We start from the raw sequence: 16479 nt of genomic DNA on the forward strand, positions 1-16479 counted from the left end.
AGGTGGTTCATTGAGACGCATGGTTCTGCAGTGTTTCTGGGGAAGGGCCATGAGCCTCCTCCCGTTTCCCGGTGTGACAGCTGTGCTCTGGTACGGGGACCCCGAGCAGGGCAAGCTGTGAGGAGGCTGGGTCAGTTCGTCTTTCACACACCCCCTTCCCAGTCTCTGAGCACCTGCTCCGTCCCTGGAGCTGTGCTCCATCAGAGATGGATGAGTGCCTGGGCTCTGGGGCGGGGAGGACTCTCTCAGCCTCCCCAGACATTCACAGATCCGGCAGCTGCCGACAGGAGCTTGATTTATCTGAGGAAGGAAGGAAAGTGAAGGAAAGAATAGGCAGAGTGCGGAGGGGCAGGTAGGCGGAGACCTGGCTGGTCCATCAAAGGAAGGGAAAGCAGAACAGAGGACCATCAGGAAAGGACAAAGAAAAACATTCTGTAGGTTCTGTCTTCCAGAAGCAGCCAGGAGGTAAGGTGAGGACCCACAGCGCTCCCCTCCCTTGGCCCGTCCACTTTCAGATGTCTTAAACAAGTAGCTTCCCCACCGCGTCCCTCAGGAGACAATTTCACTGGCTAATGGAGCCTCCAGCTGAGACACATTTTACCCCTCCTGTTCATCCTGCATTTCTTCATTCAGATTTCAACCTTTGATTCCTCGCTACTCTCTCGGGTCATTCCGAGTACTGAAACACTGCGCGTGCACATGCGCGGATCCCGCCCCCGCATCCCGGCCGGTCCTGGATGAATTTGAACGTGCTCACGCCTTCATAGGCTCTCTGTCTCCTCACACCTCCTTGCCCCGTTCCCAAGCCCCGGAGGGTAGCCTGTCAAGTGCCTTCTGTCGGTGATCCTAGCCCCTTTTCCTTGGCATGTCGCCTTGCTGGCATATTTTTGTACTTTTAACACTGTAATCTGTGAGACAGAGCGAGCAGGAATAGTTCCGATGAATATGCATTTGCAATAAGGCCGCTGTGTTTTAGAATCGGAGCCGCTGCAGAACGTCACCCAACTAGACCGGTGCTTGGGGTTAGCATAACACTGTGAGGTCACTGGTCCACAGTGGCGGCTGGAGGAAGGAGGGAACCATTCAGCTGATTGTTTCTCCTTGACCATAAAGCCTGTGATTCCTGAGACAGGAGGACTGATAGTGGAGAGCTGATGTGCTACGTCCTGACCCTTGGGGTCATCTTGAGAAGCAGATCGGGGACCTCACGCTGAGCTGAGTGGGACAGGACAGTCCCAGAGCCCTGCTGCATTAGCACAGCAGCAGTCCCGGGTCATCTGGAGGTGGACCAGGGACAGCCAAGGACCTGGCACCAAACTGGTGTCTGGGAGAATTGGGCTACGGTGGAAACCCTGATCTTCAGTTAGTTCTCTGGGTGCTGAACTGAAAGCCTTCTCAGGAAAGGTGTATTTTCATGAAAGGAGAAAGAAATGAGAACTCAGAACCCCCTGGCCTTTAAGGAACCTGGGAAAGCAGCAGAGGTGTGGGACAAGAGGAAGCACCGTGTGTTTTCTGGATTGGACGCCAGCCAGACAGGTGGCGAGCCCTGGCTGCTCAATCTTCATTCTTTCTAGGAAGGCAGGACACGTTTCTCGGTTATGCATGGACTCCCACAGGGTTAATTGCTACCCAGTTAATTGCCCTATTGTTTATGTTGTCTCTGAGGACAGGAAACAAATGCCCGTGAAAGGCACAGACCTGTAGAAGCCACCGTCGCTCTGTCCCAAAGCAGACCACTTTCTCAGAGCAGGGATTGTTGAAAATTTGGTGGGGGGGGGGGGTTGCAGGGCAGAGGTCAGCCGCCCACTGCTGCTAACTTGGGTCTTGCTTCTACCCATTGTCCTTACTGTGCCAGAATGGGAGTAGGAGGCGCTCCCTGGAGAGGGCAAAAGCAGGAGTTCTGCGTTCTGTGAAGTTCCCTACGGTCCTGCAGAGTTACCGTGTTAGTGTCCTGTTGCTGCTGTAACAAATGACCATGGGTTTTTCATGGCTTCGGACAATGCTCATGTGTTACCTTACAGCTCTGTGGGTGAGACTCCAACACGGGTCTCACTGGGCTAAAATCACGTGTTGGGGTAGAGGTGGGGGTAGGGGGCATTATTCCTTTCTGGAGTCTCCAGGGAAGAATTCATTGCCTTGTCTTTTCTAGCTTCTAGAGTCTGCCCTCAGGTTTTGGCTCATGGTCCCCTTCGCGCATCTTTAAAGCCAGCTCCATTGCATTTTTCTGGCCATTCTTCTGTGGTGTATGCTCTCTGATCTTCTACTCCCCTCATCCACTTTTAAGGACTCTTGTGATGATGTTGGGTCCCCCTGGAAAATCCAGGATAATCTCCCCATCTCAAGCCAAGCCCCTTCTGTCATGTAAGGTGACATGTTCATGGGTTCCCAAGGTCATATTGCTGACATCCTTGGGGACCACAAGTGGGAGATGGCAGTGGGGTTGGAACAGACTTGGTAGGCAGGATGCTAGTCCCCACTCCCAGCTTGAACCTCCTTCTCATCAAGCCTATACCTATTGAGGTTTAAGTTAAAACTTAGAAAGTTCAAAAGTTATTTCCAATGCTATCAAATAATGGAAAGCCCATGCTCTGTTGCTCCTTCCTTGTCTTCACACTCATCCTGAAAGTGGCCAAAAGTTGCCTCTGCTTTGTGTGCTCTCCGTGTGCGCTTAGGTGAGCAGACCGTGGCCTTGGAAGGCAAGAGGTCGGCTGTCCCGCTTTCTCATGTAATGAACACGTGACCTTTCCTGCCAGAGCATTACACTCTAATGAGCTTTGAATTACCCAGTGACCCTGCTGCCCTTCTGTCCACATGCTGTCCACAATGGTTTCCCATGAAATGTGTCATTTCACCTCTACTGGAGCGCATATGTGCAGAGACTGTTAGAGAAGACCGTATCTCTTTCTCTCTGTAGGACGGTAAGCAGAAGCATATGCCTCAGAGGCGTTCAGAGAAATGGGGGCAGGAAGCTGAAACATAAATTTAATTTCATCAAACTTTCCCCTTGCGAAGCTTGTGTGTCAGAGCCCATCAGAAAGTCGGGGAAGTCATCATTTGTAGCAGGGAGATCACCATGTAGTGAAAGGGAGCTTGTTTTATGTAAGTGTTGTGGTTGACTGTCTTAACGAATCATCCTGGTGAGGCAAGTCTGGCTCAGCTGCAGGAAGGTGTCCTGGGCTTCTTCCAGGAACCCCAAACATGCTCATTGTCCATTACTCATATTCATCTGCCAATAGGGCGTCTACCTCGTAATCTGGAACAGAAGGGTGTGTGTCTCAGGCTTAGTGAGATTTGACTAGACTCCCAAGTAATCAATCAACCCAAAATCATTGGTAGCAAAAGAGGGGCGAGACAGTGAAGAAAAGGAGTTGAATGGGGGGAAATAATTTTAATCTCATTAGCCAATGATGCCTTAGCCCAGTAATAAGTCAAGAAGCCATGAGCATCTCATGAAAGATGATTAACCTTGTGTATTTTAGGGGTCAGTAAAATATGAGCTCATTTATTAGACCTTCCTGATGGGGGAGGGTTGTTGCCATAAATGGAGTGTTCTTTTTAAGCCTGTAGTTTATAAAGGCTCTGGGACTGTGAAATGTAACCTATTCGAAGAGGGGTTAATGTATGACCTTGGGGCTCAATCTTGAGCAAACCGTTCTCTTTTAAGGAACAAGTAAAGAGATTATCCACAAGCCAGGAGATGAGAATGGCCAACATTTGCAAAGAGAAAATGCCAGCTCCTCCTGGAGATAGGATTTCTCTCCTGACAACTGGTCTCTGGCTGCAAATACTTCTAAGAAGAAAGCATGGTTTGGAGCCTGTGGTTTTCTTTGTATTTAGATTCAGGTTTTGAGGAGGCCAGAATGTGAACACAACAGTACAAGGAACATGTAGGCGAAAACAAAAACAAACCTACACTGTGGGAAGCTTGAGTGATCAGACCTCTTGGAGAATGGGTGTACTAGTTGAACCAGGGTTGAGAAGAAAACTGTTTTTCGGTTTCAGCCTTCTTTTTCCTGGAAATCTTTCAAAAATATTTTTCTCTGAACTGCAGACCAAGTAAGTTATAGTGCAGTGAAGATAATTATGTCTTTTTTAGTGATTAAGGATCTTGTCTTCAGGGTCATCGCTCTGGACATTTAGAGTGTTTTTTGCCTTAAAAATATATGCACTCCTAATATTGTGTGTGTGTGTGTGTGTGTGTGCGTGTGTGAGAGAGAGAGAGAAAGAGAGAGAGAGAGAGAGGGAGAGAGAGAGAGAGACATGGGGGAGTGAGAGAGACACAGAAAGAAAGAAAGAGAAATTGAGATTAGGCTAACCTACAAATCCATAATTGAGCCCAGAATGTACTTGGAGCTGCTCAAAACAATCAACCAGTCTACAGGATTGCTTCACCTGTTGGCGTGTTGAATGGACTCTTATTTCTTTAAGGATTCCAGTGAATCCACGTTTCCTCACACTTGAGAAGCAGCAAAGCAGAGGAGGAGGGACAGACAGGAGTTTGGGGGTCCAAGAGATCTAGGTCTAAAATCAGATTCTGCTATTTCCCACCTCTGTGACCTTAAACCAGTTCTTACTTAATCTAAGTTTATTCCTCTGTAAAATAAGGTGAAAAAAGTCCATCTGTATCTTTGCCAGGGACAATAACACACATAGATTATCCCACACATAGAAGGGCTTTGTTCCTGACAGTGGTTATAATTATTCTAGCTTTGCTTGTAAGAACAACTACCCAATCAATCAACCAATCAATCAACCAATCAGTCAATAAAGTGTCTTGGGCAAGGCCGCTAACCCTTTTCTTCCCAGATCTCTTAAGAGAGTATAAATGCCAGGTGGTCCAATTTGGCATAGCAGTGGGCATCTACACATCAGAGCCAGGCAAGAGGCTGCTACGCCAAGCTTTGGAATTCTGGAACAAAGCCCGCCTGGGTTTTATTTGGTGAAGTCTTTGTCAGAAGTCATGTTTGATGGAGCATTGTGGGAAAAAAGCAGGTGGCTAGGAAGATGGGCGTGCCGGCTGGGACGCTCGCCAAGGCCAGGGTTGAAACCACGTGAGGTGGGAGGACTGGCGTCGTCTCTACTTTGATGGCTTTTCTCAAGCTTTATAGAAGGAAAGAAAGAAAAACAACTCGTGGCAACCAGGGCAGCCCATTTAATTCCAATCAAACTTCCACATCCGTGCCTGGGCAGCCGCACAGTGGTGAAGCCAGCTCCCTTCTGGTAGCACATCTGGCCGACCAGCTGGATGGCCAAGGAAGTGGATGGGTGGGGGCGGTCACAAAACGTGGGGGCCCAGCCTCCGCCGCCTCATTTGCTTGTTTACCATCATCTGGAACATCTGGGTTTGCACCGCAGGGGGCAGCCCTTGGAAGCGCCTTTATAAGCCCTCACCTTCCAGCCTTCCAGCTGGCTTCCTGCAGAGGAAGGGGACAGAGCAGCCTGGGAGGCTGGCGGGCCCACAGAGGGGCCATTTGTTTGGGAAATTGCAGAATTAGTGTCATCAAGCAGTGCATATCCTGCTGTGATCTTGGGGGGAGGGGAGGTGGCTTTTCTGGGGCACACCTGTGGCAGCTCCAGGCTACTGGAGCCAAGACGCTTGGCAGCTGGAAGAAACAGCCAGGCTGTGGGAGTGGGGGGAGGAGGAGAGGAGGGGAATGGAGTTGGGGGAGGAGGAGAGGGGGGAAGTAGAGGGGGAAGGGACGCCCAGTTCCACCAAGTCATGAATGTTGTTTTCGGTTTGGTTTTGGTTTGGGTAGGGGGAGTGTTAATTAGCTGGCAGTGTGTGGATAGAGCATAGTCATTAAAAGCAGGTCAGACCTAGACAGACCCCCAGCTCTGCCCTATACTAGCTGCTTGACGCCGGGCAAGTCACTAGCCCTCTTACAGCCTGTGAAGAAGGACCCGCGCTAGCACAGATGTAAGGATCCACTGACCAGACAGAAGAATCAAGAAGGCAAAGAATATTCTATGACTGACTTGGTGGGACTCCCGTGCAGTGAATTCGCGCAGTAATTGGCAGTGTTAGTGGTTCCCACAGTTATTCAATGAGGCTAATACAGGGTGCTGCCCGCGTGATACCCAGCTCCTACTAAGTGCTCAGTGAACAGTGGCTCTCATGTGAGAGGATGATGGTGATGTAAGCTAGTGACGGGCCAGCCCGTTCATGGACACAGCCAGCCTGCCAGGTTTTGGGGGTGGTCCTGTCGTGATCAGCAGGGGACTCCCACAAAGTTATGTTTTCTGGGGCCGCTGTTGCTTTACATCACTTGGGGCTGAGCATACCCCGTACCGTAGGGGATGTTGCAAAGGCTGAAGGAGTAGGATGGATGAGTTCGACGCAGGGCAGGATGGGGGCTGTAGGAGTGGTTTCCCCTTGTAGACAAGTCCCTTTGTCTTCCCTGGATTCTGGCTGACATCTCTTCCTGGATCATCTTCTTTGCTGGCACTCCTGGGTAGTTTACTGAGGACATAGCAATGCAGAGAAACAAATCCTTTCACAATAAGAGTGTCCAGGACACTGGGATAAACCCAAACCCAAACACAGCACCCATGGGTGCTCATGTAGCAGATGCCTTTATCTTGCGTCTTCCGTGGGGCGTCCTCGAGGCGGGGAGGTCATGAGTATGGCCACTTCTACCAGGAGAGCAGGCAAACCCCCACCTCAGGTCATAGAGGAAGTCTTCCTCCTTCCAGCTGGAAGCCCTGGCTCTGTCCATTCCCGAACCCTGTTGGCTGTCTAGTACCACTGTTGGCAGCGTGTTTGAGATTAAAAGAAAAGTCCTATTAATATTAAGTGCAAACAGCAACACTCCCTCCCTCTACTCCAGAGAAGTCTCTGTTCTTGCTGCTCAATTCTGGCCACCACCTCCACCCAATTGGGAAGCCAGCACACCTCCCTCTGTCTTGCTGTGACTTTCCCTTCCAGCCTGTTTGGAGGCAGTGGCTTTAATGCAAATGCATGTGCTCTGTGCCCCGAGAGAAGCGAGATGTCAAAAAGGTCACTTTTCAAGGGAGTCCAGCATACTGGGAAATTTGTGCATTAGTTGTCAATATTAATGGTTTCAAGGCTGAGTGCTAAAAATAGGCGTCAGTGGTTACGGTTCCCCGAGAACCCAGTCCCTTGATTCACCTCCCTGCGTGGATGCTTTTTGATTGTGCCAGTGCCCGTCCGGACTGAGCCCCATGAAGGACAGCTCTGGCTGCTATGACCGCCACATTGGGGTGGACTGCTCAGATGGCTTCAATGGCGGCTGTGAGCAGCTGTGTCTCCAGCAGATGGCGCCCTTCCCGGATGACCCCACCTTGTACAACATCCTCATGTTCTGTGGGTGAGTTGAGCTGCCCATGAGGCCAACCAGCTTTCTGGGATGCTGAACATTCAGTGTTAAAACCACAAGAGGAAATCTAAAAGAACCAGTCCCCCTAGGCCAACCCTGAGGCTCTGAGGAAAGATCCTGCGGGGCTGGAAGAGCCCCACTTTTAAAATCAGAGTTGGGAGGACCTACAGGGAAAGGCTAGCCCCCTCCCTGTGGGGGAGGAACCTGACCACAGTCATTGCCTGCATACACCAGAACTTCCCAGACTGTTCTGTGGAACTATATTATTTTGTCTTGTGACAAAAATCCTGTCTTGTGACAGGATTGCGTGGTCCAAAGACTCGCAGAAGGATTGTATAAAAACTAATCAATTATTAAGGAAGGGAAGGGGGAAAGATTGGGATTAGAATTCAGGCACTTCTGGTTTTTAAAAAAAAAAAAATCTGTGAGTCCCTCAAAATTTAAATTTATACCTCTGACTGGAATTCTATTTAAAGACCATTTCATGTTATATTTACAAAGTAAATAGCAGTTTGGCCCATCTTTATACTCTCATAGTTTGCTTGTCTGTCCTTCCCTCCCCTTTCCTTCTGCTCTCTCCCACTCCTTCCGTGCCTCCGTTCCCCCTCTTCTGTCTTCCTGCCTATCAGGGAAGGCACATACTTTATGCTCTACACCATTTCAGCCCCTGGGCAGCACAGATCAATGACGTGCAGTTCTCGCCCTCAAGGATATCCTACTCTAAGAGGCTTGCAATGAAAATCCATGTTTATAATAATACAGTTCCGCTACTTTAGCTCTGTCGCTAAAATCCAGTGCCTACCCAATAATCATGACAAGAAAATTGAGTGGAGGGGTGATGCTATTTTACTGTATCTCATGGTATTTTATTTCTTTTCAGTTGGCAGTTTTTACCTTCAGTTTCTTATAAGATCCCAGTCCATTAATGAAAGCTTGATCTAAATATGAGCATCTCTGTGATGTTACCATGGTTGACTCACTTCAATTAATAGAGATAAATTCCTAAATTCTTTATTTAACATACATCTGAGCACCTGGTCTGTGCAGAGAATCTAGTTGGGTGTTAGATACAGGAGAGACAGCAGGATACGAGCCTGTCCTCTGCCCTCAAAGGAGTTTACAGTGGGACACATGTAGGAACAGCAAGAAGATGGGTGTGGGGCAGTGTGGAAGGGGGGTGCGGTCAGGACGCTCAGTTTCACAGTTCTTTCCAGAAACAGTAAGTTTGGATCTGGGAAGGAGCCACTTCACTATCTCCTTCCAGACTGAGGCTGGTGTCACAGAGTCCTTTGTGGGTCTCACATGACATCTGTGGTCTGCACAAATTAGGTAGGTTCCTCACTGGACTTTCTTTCTTATTTCAGTTGGAATTCAGTATGAGTGGGAATTTAGCACCCTCCACGCCACTGTAGATAGCCTGCCAAAAGAGTTCCCTCCCATTTTTATGTAAAGCCTAAATCACTTGCACTTATAATTCAAGAGTTTTAGTCACACCTGTTAACACAAATATGTAAGTGGTAAATGGGGAATACAAATAGTTGAAGTTTCGGGAACATGGACCTCATTTGTCCCTCTGCTGGTAATGACAATAGGATTCGATGAGTATTTGCTGTTTGCGGGGGACGCTGTGAGTTCCCTAAGTTCATTGTCTCACGGGAGCTTCTCAACAACTCTGCAAAGCAGCCCCCCCCCCACCTTTTACAGATGTGGAAACTGAAACTCAGCAAGTTTCATCAGCTGACCTGAGGTCCCCCAGTAAAGGGCAACATCACTGCTTCTCACCACTTTACACTATGATTATTTATTTGTTCCTTCTTATAGAAGAGAGGTCTTTATCTTGTTACAACAATTACCGTGGATAGTAATAAACGATGTGTTTTAATGTCACAAGTATCTATAAATTCTAAACTGGTATAGTTTAAGGAGAGACCCACATGAAATTAATATGCTTTTTAAATGACAGGTTTCTCAAAGTAGTTCTTGAACTAACAAATTATTTTTCTCAATATAACTACAGATAAGGTCCAATTAATGACTTACGGGTCATTGAGCCATGTTTACCAACATCAGCATTGCTCTTCCATTAGAGTAACTGTACATGCATAATGGGGAGGGACGCCAAGGAGGTGTTCACACAGTGTGCCCTTGTGTCTGTTTAGTTCAGGAAGGCTATTCTGAATGGAGGGGGAGTTAAAATGGGATGATCTTGTTCTTGGATATACTCAAACAGAACGCAGAAGATGATCAATCTTTCTAATTTCTTAGTTCACTTGTCATAGGACAGGATTAGAAGGTTATTAATTTCTTAAGCACAGTGTCATTCCTCTTAATGCCTAATTACCCTCCAAACAAATGCATAGATGATCCTGGAGAAAGGTTCTAGGATATCTCAGATTTTAATGTGGTAACTCACTTAGAAGCTTACCTCCAGTGACTCTTACCCTGACTTATCTAGGAGAGGAGCCACTTAGAGGAGGAAGCCCTCAAGGCTTCAAAGCACTTACCTGCAGAGGAAAGATGAGAGGCTCTGTACGGTCACATAATGGAAGGGGACTCAGTTTGCAGGCTTAAGAAGCTGAGTTCTAAAGGGGGCAAAATCAAACTGGGATACTTACAATCTTTATACCCAACACTCTACCAGAGGTGTTTCTTCCCAATCTTCTGGGTTGAGTTGACTGCATAGCTCATTGATGGAACAACTTTTTATCTTGAGTTTCCTACCGTGTTAGGTGCATTGAGGATTACAAGCTCGGTGTGGATGGTCGCTCTTGCCAACTCATCACGGAGACCTGCCCGGAGGGAGGAGACTGTGGAGAAAGCAGGGAGGTTCCCATGAACCAGACCCTCTTTGGGGAGATGTTCTTTGGTTACAACAACCATTCCAAGGAAGTGGCTGCAGGACAAGTGCTGAAAGGAACATTCAGGTGAATTTTGTGTCTGTGGAACTGGTTACTCAGGGCAACTGATGGACCTTCTTCCCTGATGAGCTTTAAAGTCAGCTTTGCAACTTGGAGCAAGGTGAACAGGATCCTAAAAGGACGGGTTGTGTTCTCTCCCATGGGCTTCTTCTCTTTCCGGAACCCAGGAACCATGCTTCCTCTGGGTGAACAGCAGAATGTTCAATAAATTTCTCTCTTGCCCAGGTGGGGACTGCAAGATTTTCCATGGAATCCACGAGAGAGATTCTGTTTTGCCCCGAGTGGAAAAATCAGGGTGTGAGTCAGTCTAGAATAGCAGCCCTCACGTATGTCCCGTGGATCCTGGGCATCCCTGAGATCCTTTCGGAGGATTTTTAAGGTCTGGCCTTTTCCAACCACAGAGAGGCTCGGTTTTCGTCATTCACATCAACTCAAACAATATCTTGCAATAAGTTGCATGCAGAGGTGAGAATCCAGCTATCTTTTAGTAAGTCAGATAGTTTAAAAAATTGCAAAAAAATCTAAAAACATTCTTATCATTTTTCATAATAAGTTCAGATTTAATAGGGTGATTATTGACATTTTTAGATGGACTAATATGTATTTCTAAAATTTCTCATTGAATTTCTAATATGGTAAATATGGACAGATAGAATCCATACAAACAATAGCTACTTGGAGGTTCATTTATTTTTAAAACTACAAAGGGATCCTGAGAACAAAATGTTCAGAGCCATTGACTCAGAGTATTTCTTGGAAATTCTCCATTTGACCCCTGTTCCTATTCCCTCTTAGGCTATTAGAGTACATCTTCCTCAGAACTCATGCTTTCCAGGAGATAATGATGAGGACAGAGAGGAAAAGGAGGAGGAAGAGATGTCATAATACAGGCCAGCAATTGATAGCAACCTAGGCCTGGACTCCTATGAGTAAACCCATATTAACTACTCAAACCTGTTCCTATATATATATTTTTTTAACGTATAATGTATTATTTGCCCCAGGGGTACAGGTCTGTGATTCATCAGTCTTACACAATTCATGGCACTCACCATAGCACATACCCTCCCCAATGTCCATAACCCAGCGACACTATTCCTGCCCCCCCCCAGCAACCGTCCATTTGTTTCCTGAGATTAAGAGACTCTTGTGGTTTGTCTCCTTCCTGATCCCATCTTGTTTCATTTTTCCCTCCCTGTGTCCATGACATCCTGCCTTACCTCTCAAACTCTCATATCAAAAAGATCATGTGATAATTGTCTTTCTCTGATTGACTTATTTCACTCAGCATAATATCCTCTAGTTCCATCCACATTGTTGTAAGTGGCAAGATTTCATTTTTTGATGGCTGCATAGTATTCTATTGTATATATTTACTACATCTTCTTTATCCATTCATCTGTTGATGGATTTCTAGGTTCTTTCCATAGTTTGGCTATTGTGGACATTGTTGCTATGAACATTCAGGTGCATGTATCCTTTGGATCACTACATTTTGTATCTTCAGGGTGAATACCCAGTAGTGCGATTGCTGGGTCATAGCAGAATTCTATTTTTAACTTTTTGAGGAACCTTCATGCTGTTTTCCAGAGTGGCTGGATCAGCTTGTATTCCCACCAACAGCATAGGAGGGTTCCCATTTCTCTGCATCCTTGCCAACATCTGTCGTTTCCTGACTTGTTAATTTTAGACATTCTGTCATGTGTCTTTTGGCCATTTGGATGTTTTCTTTGCAGAAATGTCTGTTCATGTCTTCTTCCATTTCTTGACTGGATTATTTGTTCTCTGGGTGTTGGGTTTGATAAGCTCTTTTTAGTTTTGGATACTAGCCCTTCATCTAATATGTCATTTGCAAATGTCTTTTCCCATTCTGTCAGTTGTCTTTTGGTTTTGTTACCTCTTTCATTTCCTGTACAAAAAAAGCTTTAGATCTTGATGAAGTCCCCGTGGTTCATTTTTTGCCCTTGCTTACCTTGCCTTTGGCAAAGTTTCTAGAAAGAAGTTGCTGCGGCTGAGGTCAAAGAGGTTGCTGCCTGTGTTGTCCTCAAGGATTTTGATGGATTCATGCCTCATGTTGAGGTCTTTCATCCATTTTGAGTCTATTTTTGGGTGTAGTGTAAGAAAATGGTCCAGTTTCATTCTTCTCCATGTGGCTGTCCAATTTTCCCAACACCATTTGTTGAAAAGACTGTCTTTTTTCCTTTGGACATTCTTTGCTGCTTTGTTGAAGAATAGTTGACCATAGAGTTGAAGGTCCATTTCTGAGCTCTCTATTCTGTTCCATTGATCTATGTGTCTGTTTTTGTGCCAGTACCATACTGTCTAGAGGATGACAGCTTTGTAATAGAGCTTGAAGTCTGGAATTGTGATGCTGTCAACTTTGGTTTTCTTTTTGAACATTCCTCTGGTATTTGGGGTCTTTTCTGGTTCCATATAAATTTTAGGATTATTTGTTCCATTTCTTTGAAAAAAAATGAATGGTATTTTGATAGGGATTGTTTTAAATGTGTAGATTGCTTTAGGTAGCATGGACATTTTCACAATATTTGTTCTTCCAATCCATGAGCATGGAATAGTTTTCCATTTCTTCATGTCTTTCTCAATTTCGCTCATGAGTACTTTATAGTTTTCCGAGTACAGACTTTTTGCCTTTTTGGTTAGGCTTATTCCTAGGTATCTTATGGTTTTGGGTGCAATTTTGTCAACTCCTTAATTTGTCTTTCTTCTGTCTTGCTATTGGTGTATAGAAATGCAATTGATTTTGTGTGCATTGATTTTATATCCTGACACTTTATTGAATTACTATGTGAGTACTAGCAGTTTTGGAATGGAGTCTTTTGGGTTTTCCATGTAAAGTATCATATCATCTGCAAGGAATGAGAGTTTGACTTCTTCTTTGCTGATTCAGATGCTTTTAATTTCTTTTTGTTGTCTGATTGCTGAGGCTAGGACGTCTAGTACTATGTTGAATAGCTGTGGTGATAATGGACATCCCTGCTGTGTTCCTGACTTTGGGGAAAACTCTCAGGTTTTCCCCATTGAGAGTGATATTCACTGTGGGTTTTTCATAGATGATTTTTATGATATTGAGGTATGTACCTTCTATCCCTACCCTGTGAAGAGTTTTGATCAAGAAAGGATGCTATAGTTTGTCAAATGCTTTTTCAGTATCTACTGAGAGTATCATATGGTTCTTGTTCTTTCTTTTATTAATGTATTGTATCACATTGATTGATTTTGGGATGATAAACCAAGCTTTCAGCCCAGGAATAAATCCCATTTGGTTGTGGTGAATAATCCTTTTAATGTACTCTTGGATCCTATTGGCTAGCTTTTTGGTGAGAATTTTTGCATCTGTGTTCATCAAGGATATTGGTCTGTAATTCTCCTTTATGATGGGGTCTTTGATTTTGGGATCAAGGTCATGCTGGCCTCATAAAATGACTTTGGAAGTTTTCCTTCCACTTTTATTTTTTGGACCAGTTTCAGGAGAATAGGTATGAATTCTTCTTTAAATATTTGGTGGAATTCCCTAGGAAGCTGTCTAGCACTGGGCTTTTGTTTGTTGGGAGATTTTTTATGACTGCTGCAATCTCCTTACTGGTTATGGGTCAGTTCAGGTCTTCTATTTCTTTCTGGTTCCCTTATTGTAGTTTATACGTCTCTAGGAATGCATCCATTTCTTCCAGATTGTCAAATTTGCTGGCGTATAGTTGCTCCTAATATGTTCTTATAATTGTATTTCTTTGGTGTTGGTTGTGACCTCTCCTCTTTCATTCATGATTTTCTTCATTTGGGTCCTTTCTCTTCTTTTTGATAAGTCTGGCCAGGGGTTTATCAGTCTTATTTAGTCTTTCAAGGAACTCAGTTTCGTTGATTTGTTCTCTTGTTCTTTTGGTTTCTATTTCATTGATTTCTGCTCCGTTCTTTATGAATTCTCTTCTTTTGCTAGGCTTAGGCTTTCTTTGCTGTTCTTTTTCCAGCTCCTTTAGATGTTAAGGTTAGGTTGTATACTTGAGATCTTTCTTGTTTCTTGAGAAAGGCTTGTATTGCTCTATACTTCCCTCTCAGGACTGCCTTTGCTGTGTTCCAAAGATTTTCAACATTTGTATTTTCATTATCATTTGTTTCCATGAATTTTTTCAATCCCTCTTTAATTTCCTGGTTGACCCATTCATTCTTTAGTAGGATGCTGTTTGGCCTCCATGTATTTGAGTTCCTTACAACTTTCCTCTTGTGATTGAGTTCTAGTTCCAAAGCATTGTGGTCTGAAAATATGCAGGGAATGATTCCAATCTTTTGGTACTGGTTGAAACCTGACTTGTGACCCAGGATGTGATCTCTTCTGGAGAATGTTCCATGTGTACTAGAGAAGAATGTGTATTCTGTTGCTTTGGGATGGGATGTTCTGAATATATCTGTGATGTTCATCTGGTCCAGTGTGTCATTTAAGGCCTTTATTTCCTTGTTGATCTTTTGCTTGGATGATCTGTCCATTTCAGTGAGGAGGGTGTTAAAGTCCCCCACTGTTATTGATTTATTGCTTTATTGTTGATGTGTTTCTTTGATTTTGTTATTAATTGTTTTATATAATTGGCTCCTCCCATGTTAGGGACATAGATATTTAAAATTGTTAGATCTTCTTGTTGGACAGACCCTTTAAGTATGATATAGTGTCCTTCCTCATCTCTTATTACAATCTTCGGCTTAAAATCTAATTTGTCTGATATAAGGATTGCCATCCCAGTTTTCTTTTGATGTCCATTAGCATGGTAAATTGTTTTCACCCCATCACTTTAAATCTGGAGGTGTCTTTGGGTCTAAAATGCACTAGATTTAGGCTTTATTTTGATCTGTTAGAAGAAACTGTATCCCAAAATTTTAAACAAAGGAAAGCCTATATATGTACCAAAAATAAATTTAAATACAATGAAGGGACAGAATATGACTATAACAATGTACATTTAAAAAGATTTTTATAAATTTTATAAAGATATTTTACATTTATTTATAAATATACAGGTATTTATAAAGGATTTTATAGAGGTATTGATAAGATAAAGTAGTTAAAAAACATTAAAATAGGAAAGAGGAAAAATTTTTAAAATAATAAGAAAAAAATTAAATTAAAAAAATTTAACTTTGAAAGACTAAAGAATCATGAGAAAAAAGCCATGAATTCTATGTGCTGTATTCCATAGCTCTTAAGTTTTGTAGTTTTCATTGATCAGTGAACTTGGTCTTGGCTGGTTGTTCTTGCTGATCTTCTGGGGAAGGGGCCTGTTGCAGTGATTCTCAGATGTTTTTGCCCGAGGCGGGACTACACCGCTCTTGCTGGGTGGCAGGCTGAGTAATCTGTTTGGGTTCACTCTCAGGAGCTTTTATTCCCTGAATGCTTTCCATAGAGCTCTGGAGGCTGGGAATGAAGATGGTGGCCTCCCAGTCTCCAGCCCAGAGGAGCAGAGAGCTCAGGGGCCCCACTCCTTACTGAGCCCTTGGAGAGTTCAGTCCCTCCCCTCTCCCTGGCCTCTGGCCACGCTCCGAGCTCACCGGCCCTGTGACTGAGCATTTCTATCTCTGGCACACAGCCCTGTTGGGAGTATCCAAACCTCATAGATTCCAGCATTGCTCCCATATCACTCCTCCTGTAGGAGGACTGAGGGGGGTTTTCCTGGGTCTGCCACTTGTGGGGTCCCTCCTCAAAGAACAGTGGCCCGACTGTCCCTTGGATTATGGCTTAAGGTAACCCTTAGCTGAGAGCCCCATCCTCGGCTCTATCCCTGCTACCGGTTTCCCCGCTCTGATCCCTGAGAGCTCTGCCACACTCAGACACCCCTGGTCTTTCTTTGACCCTGAGGGTCCTGAGACCACACTGTCCCTGGGAGGGCTCCATCCCCCGCTTAGCCTCTGGAGCAACATTCCTCAGTGGATCTGACTTCTAAACATTCCAGTTTTGTCTTCCACTGCTCTACTGCTTGCTGGGAGCTGCCCCTTCCCCCATGGTCTACCTTCCCATGTACTTCCTTGGATTCACTTCTCCACACGTCCTACCTTTCAGAAAGTGGTCGGTTTTTTTTGTTCCTAGAATTGCTGCTTTTCTTCTCTTTGATCTCCTGTTGAGTATGTAGGTGTTCGGAATGGTTTGATAACTATCTAGCCGAACTCCTGGGACCTGATGATATTTAGGTGTCCTGCTCCTCCCCATCTTGCTCCTCCCCTCCAAA

General features: G+C 44.9%; 1 protein-coding gene across 2 annotated transcripts in view; it reads left to right on the forward strand.

The window, feature by feature from the left end:
* Window positions 1-16479, forward strand: part of ASTN1 (astrotactin 1) — a 315493-nt gene that overhangs the window by 215912 nt on the left and 83102 nt on the right. For both annotated transcript variants that reach the window (XM_044267351.1, XM_044267352.1), the window contains exons 12-13: window positions 7162-7328; window positions 10067-10261. In XM_044267351.1, coding sequence (XP_044123286.1) covers window positions 7162-7328; window positions 10067-10261 — 362 coding nt within the window. The remainder of the gene's footprint in view (window positions 1-7161; window positions 7329-10066; window positions 10262-16479) is intronic.

The sequence above is a fragment of the Neovison vison genome, chromosome 10, assembly GCF_020171115.1.
Source record: "Neovison vison isolate M4711 chromosome 10, ASM_NN_V1, whole genome shotgun sequence".
Lineage (NCBI taxonomy): Eukaryota > Metazoa > Chordata > Mammalia > Carnivora > Mustelidae > Neogale > Neogale vison.